General features: G+C 34.8%; 1 protein-coding gene across 1 annotated transcript; it reads left to right on the forward strand.

Moving 5' to 3' along the window:
• The first annotated feature begins 5,716 nt into the window (after positions 1–5,716).
• On the forward strand, positions 5,717–6,202 carry LOC145661827 (uncharacterized). Its single transcript, XM_081727165.1, has one exon. The coding sequence runs from the start codon at positions 5,717–5,719 to the stop codon at positions 6,200–6,202; it is 486 nt and encodes a 161-aa protein (XP_081583291.1).
• The last annotated feature ends 307 nt before the right edge of the window (positions 6,203–6,509 follow it).

The raw sequence follows: 6,509 nt of genomic DNA on the forward strand, positions 1-6,509 counted from the left end.
TGGCCTCAAGTGTTGTCTAAAATCTCAAAATTCGACACCCAACCAATCCAGATAAAGAGCTACTTCTTTTTTTTGGAAGTTCTACTTACAAAGAAGCTTACAAAAACTGTGTGGTATTATTTTTATTAGTATGTATACGTAAGTAAGCATTGTTTGAAGCCTGAGTTAATACACTAATTAATGTCCTCATGTTCGGGTCACCACCCGACCTTATAAAGCGAAATCTTATTATATTTAAGAAAATCCGTCGTAGATTTTATAAGGAATGCATTCAGGAAAATGTAGAGTAACTTTACCCAGAAGAAAACAGACCTCAAAGTAAAAATAATTTAATTCTCTGAATTTAATACTAGGACGAAAATACTTAAAATAGCAATCATATCCATGAGCTTTCTGACAATGACCTAGTAATGTAATCGAACTATTTTACACAATCATTATTATTTAACCGTCGTTTTCTTGACCCAATGATACATACTCATAAATGTTCTTATTAGTGTATATAATGTATATAACTGGTATATATATAATTGATAGAGTTTAAGTATTGGTCCATGTGAAAATTTAGAGACCTACTGAATTGTTTTGTAAACATGAGTTAAAATTTAAATAAATAACCGAATATGATAACACAGTAAAGATGATAAACTAGTTCCAGTTGGGTAATTAATGAATGAAACGAATATCTCACTTTCACGTCCTACGATTATCCTCGAAGGCGGAGAGACGGATGATTAATGAAAAAGAATGATCATAAAATAATGCAATGGTCATCTGGGAGAAAACACCAGAATCGCGAGAAAATCCACGTGCATAATGTTGCCTGCCATAAGCTCACATGGCCTCGGATAAAACCAAAGACCTCTTGTACCACAGGCTAGCACTCGATCACTTATCCATCGTATTCCCTGATTACTGAATGAGTATGAACGTTTGTGATATATGAGATGAGTAATATGTACAATATTCTTTTTCAGTGACTGAAGAAATTTTGAAGTAAACCAATCTACGTTAACGATATTTAAACAAATGGTAAACTATTCAGCATTTGCTTTTCTGACTTTTTCCAACCTTGTGAATCTTAGAAAATTTACAAAAGGCAATATTTTCACGATCTAATTTTTTCAAGTATACCACCATATACCAAACAACACCCACTCTTGGAGCTGGCAAGAGAAAATTATAAAATATGTTCGTATGCTGAGAACATAATTTCATTTGAGGTTGTTAAAAAGAAGTTGAAGTTCAAAGTAATAAGACATGTAATACATAACGAATTTCTGTTGACATTCCTGTTGTTAACGCTCGAAAAATCCTGGGCGTCAGGTAGGCATGACGACCTGAAATCCGGGCCTGACTCCTAGATAATTTAAATACAAAATATGTTGATCTACATGTCATTTTGTGTTTGTATTATTGTGGTGCCTAGTTTTGAGAACTGATGCGTAGTTCAGAAGAAAAAAATTCGAGCACTGATCATGCTCATTATGCTCGTTCGGCGGCGTAACCATTTGTATTACTACTTTGCCTCTATTCGCTATAGCTGTGAACTTCAAACCACCGCGTTCACAACGAAAGTATTTTCTTTCTGGAAACAGTAAAACAGCAAAGACACTATATAATAAGAGTTCTTACAGCATTAAGATACGAATTGTAGCAATAGTGTGTGGTGATCAATTGCTAGTAAATCGTAGAAACATTGTGAATGATGTAGTAGGATAAGCATATTTTAAAAGCTAAGACTTTTTCGGTGCAGAAAATGCTATACATGTAGCCGTAGTATAATACGTGGAGGTTCACCACATTTATATATGCAGACAAATTTTCAATGTGTACGATTAAGAGTGGGAGAAATATATAGGCGCCAATACAACATTAACTTTCTAAGCACTATTAGTCAGGTTTTGAAAATCTATATACAAATACAAAAGCTATATCTGTGTCAATAATATGGTGGTTTCTATATTTTTTGTTGAAGTGAAAAGAATAAATTGATGGTTGGTCTGGCAACACTAGTTCACAGAGGACAAATGGAGTTACAAGAGAGACATAGGCCGTGTCCAAAAGCGCATAGTGCACACTTCGAGGATGCACACTCGAAGTCTACAAATGGAGTGCACACTAAATAGTGTACACTTTGTCAAATTAGCTTTTGATCCACACTTGTTTACAGCGCCTCATCCTGGTGGAATGTTGAACATTGATAACAAAAGAAGGGAGAATTTCGAGTACTAGAAAAAATTAACATGCTTTTTTTTTTTTTTTAGATGAATGACTTTCCAGTTATATTAAAGATAAAATGTCGTACAGATTGACAATATGGGGTAACCATAAAATGACTTAAGGGTTTCTTTCATGTATGCCAAGAGCTTCAGCTTTGCCGTATCTGCAAATATTTATCAGCATGAAAACCACTAAACTATGGCAATGTTCTATTTTATTAGGCATGCTTGCGCGAGGAAATATTTATTAATATTTAGGGCGCTGATGCAAAGTAGCTTAGGAATTTTATTGCAGGTGAAAGTAGGCAATTTGCAAGAGCGTTAGGACACCGAAGGGAGCGCTATTTACAATAATGTGGCTCATAACTACTTTGGGAGAGAGTTCATATTGAGTATAATTCCTTTATGTACGGTAAATACACAACAATGGCACTATAATTGTCGTCGTTATAGGCCTACTGGTATTGCTTCAGTTACAGGCATACTGATTAGACTATTTCTACCATATTGTGCTAATGTTGAAGTTCCTTATATGTTACTCTTTCTTTGTGAATATATAGATTTTACCCGTAAATCTTCAAAACAGTGTCTCCATATTCTTAATCTACACCAAAAGTTAACACTTATAAGGATGACAAGGAAAGAAATGGTGGAGTTGAACAACATGAGGACCAAAATTTACAGGAAAAAGCTATTATGTCACTATGAAATACCAATTTATAAGGATCACGTGTACTCAAGGTGGATAACCCTAATTAAAATAATATGTTAAAAAAAATAAAAGATTACTATCTTATAAGCCCGCTTGAATGAGTTCTGTACATTGTATACACTTCAACATTTGTGTGCACTTCAATATGCTTTTGGCGCCCTACATCTTTCTTGAAATATACCCGCTGTCTCTCCTACATGCTTCCCACTACGAAAATGGTTACTCAGTAACGAAACAAATCGCCTCGTCGAAATATAATCCTAAAAAGCTACTGTTAATCTAATAAGAATTTTATGAAAATTAAGAGACGGTTTTATGAAAAAATACGGTATGCAATGTAGTGGATCTCATTGTTCAACTATACGGAAGGAATTATTTGTTCATAATCAATTCATAATGGGCACCGTATTGGGATTATATAAAATAAAAGGAAGGCAAGTCTTTACTTTGACCATTTCATTCAATGATTCGTTCAATGAAACGATTCGTAACCAAGACTGAAAAGAACATCCCCTGCGAGCCTCTAACCTGCCTTCACTCGCTAACGCTCGCTCGGCATAATATGCGTATTAAATATTAAACTTTGGTATAGAAAGGAACCTAGTTACTAACTTTATATATATATGAGCTAACAGGCAAGTTCACAAAACCGGAACCGAAAGATCAAATCGCTGAATCGATAAAAAAAAGCCAAAGTAAAGACTTACCAAGAGGAATTTGTGAAATCTTTGATAAATGTGGAGAAAGACATTTTTTATCTGTATTTCACTTTTTGGCAGCTATCAAAAATGCAAAATGTATGGTAATTGGTATATTTGGTAGCTTTGAAAGGAATTTGTTTAGAATCAAAACTAGAAATTAGGCCTATCTACCTACGAATTAATATTTGCAGCTGCAGCTGTAGGTATAGAGAAACGAATAAGCTAGGTATTCATTATTCTATGATAGAGCTTAACATTTTAATTCATACGCCATTAAAATTTGTCATTTACGTGCAAATAGCTCCATTACCGATAGTATAATTATTTCAATTAAGCTACATAAACCATGTAATATTTAAACACAAATGAATTTATAGCATTATTAAAGAAACTATTTGGTTGCTTTCCCTATACTATTTTAAAGTCTATTGCATACTCAAAGAACACAACGTAAATACGTTTGTTATTTGCGTAACATTTTTATATTCCACTTGTAAAATCACTAATTTGTATATTTATCAAGTAAACTATTATTAGATCACCCACAAATATATTCACCTCAACAAAAATATTAAATATATGTCTTTTAAAATTTTATTAAGTCACTTTGACATTATTGTTCTTCCTACGACGAAGAACTCCCATCTTAAGTACGCAACTGTGCTAACGTAGTGTACATCCTCGCACACTACGTACTAGGCACTCGCAGACTTGTGAACTTGGACCTTTTGACGCACACTAGGTGACGTCAGTTCCGGAAATAAGCGTACTTCGAATGCACACTTGTATCTTTTGGACACGGCCATAGTTTGTGTTGCTGTTAATGCTTCTTGTGTTCCATATAAGATTTTCTAGAGGTTTTCTTTATAGCGTATATTACGTAAAATATATTGAACTTCATGCACTGCTATTTTTTTCACTGCATCAAACACGCTCTGCGATCTTAAATAGTATAAAATGTTATGGGCCCAGACCCATATAAGAGACTGAAATTGTAAAATTAAAAGCTTGCAATAAAACGCAGTGGTGGCTTAAAAGGAACACAGAAAAGGAAATTTTGGTTGTAAGGAAAAGGAGGAAGCAGAAGTATTGATCTTTTTATCCAGAGCATCAGATAAGAAGATTCAGTGTGAAGAGCAACTTCGAATTCTTCTAGTGAATCTGCCGGACATTTCCTCTCGTGAGTGTAAAATAGGGTGACCAACCGTCCCGTAAAAACGGGATTGTCCCGTTTTTTCACTACCATTCCCGGTGTCCCGGAAAAATTTTCCGGGATGCCAAAATGTCCCGTATTTACGTACATTAGGTACAAGAAAGCTTTCCAATCTAAAATTTCCTAATTTATGTTATTATTTTTTAATCACATAGCTTATAAAATAAAAATATTATTTTCTAAGCTATGTAATTATATTGGAATATGTCTAATTACTGAACAACGTCATAACGACGTTTGCGATATTGGATGTGGTGGCTGCACTGTTTTCCCCCTCCAAGACTCCCACTCCGCAGACGACAGCGCAAAGGGGTTGAAAGTCTTATGAAAAACAAACTGTTTCTACTCCCTGTTTCGGGCGGTGGAAGACTGAGGCGCTGTCACCAGTACAGTACAGTGTTTCCGTGATTTGATTAAGATGTAACACTGTCATTTACGAAAGGGGAACAAAAGTATAGAAATATAAAAGTGAAAGCAAAAAGAAAACTAGCTGTAAGTGAAATAATGTTTAAAAGTGAGAAAAAGCAAATAAAGGGAGTTGGAATCCGATGCTGAGAGTAGTTTGTTATAAATTCTTCCCGTGACAGATTTTGTTGATTGACAAATATTGATGAATGTTTTATATATTTTAGTAATGTTTTCAAAATTTCATATTTTGTTAGTTGCTGATAATTACTTGTTATTTAATTAATTCCACAACCTTTTCAATAGATTTTAAAATGAAAAAGTGTAAATTTCCCCTTTTTTGTGAGATACAGAGTGGGAGAGAGAACGGAGAGGCAAAAATATATATTTAGAGGAGTAACGTAGAAAATTGTCCCGTTTTTTCTAGTTGACGATTTGGTCACCCTAGTGTAAAAGCAATAACATGGCCGAACTCAAAGTGAAAATTGATAAACTCAGTGGACCCGAAACATGGAATAAATGGAAGTGGGAACTCAAAATGATATTTACCCAATACAATTTAACGGAATATATAGACGGTACGTGTCCTTGTCCTGAACTGAAAAGTGATAGTAGTGCAATTGAAAAACTAAGGCACGCGGAATGGTGTCGGGAAAATGCAAAAGCAGCTTCGTTAATTGCGAGTTCATTAACACCACAAGTGGCGAACTATGTTTTAACTTACACTAATGCAAAAGACATCTGGGACAAGCTAGTCAGTGTTTACGAACAATCAAGTGTTCAAAGATTAAGTCATCTGATGTCAGAATTTATCAACATTAGGCGGGAACTGCATGTTTCAATTGCCGCCTATGCAGCCGAAGTTGAAAAGCTGTTTGCAGATATGAATACCGAGTTGCGCGCGCAAGGTTCACATGATATTCCGGTTGTAGTGTTGTGTCGGTCATGAACGATTCGATCATTATGAACGAATCATGGCGTGAATCAAATGAATTATGATTCTTGCCAGAAATGAATCGATTTTTCCAATGAATCATTTGTAGTTTTCACTGAATTGCTTGCCGTGATCGAAATGAATTGAGAATCACAAAGTGCCAGCTTATGTGAGAGAATTGGTAGGGTTGCTTCTGCAAATACGCTTGCAGTTCACGGAGTTTGGTAAAAGAAAGAAAACCGTACGCGCCCTTTTTCTTCCTGCTTTCGTAGATGCATATGTTTTTTTTTTTTCTTTTTTTTCCTGCGTGGTAGGGTTGCTT

This window comes from Thermobia domestica, chromosome 10 (assembly GCF_964235325.1).
Source record: "Thermobia domestica chromosome 10, izTheDome1.hap1.1, whole genome shotgun sequence".
Taxonomy (NCBI): Eukaryota; Metazoa; Arthropoda; class Insecta; order Zygentoma; family Lepismatidae; genus Thermobia; species Thermobia domestica.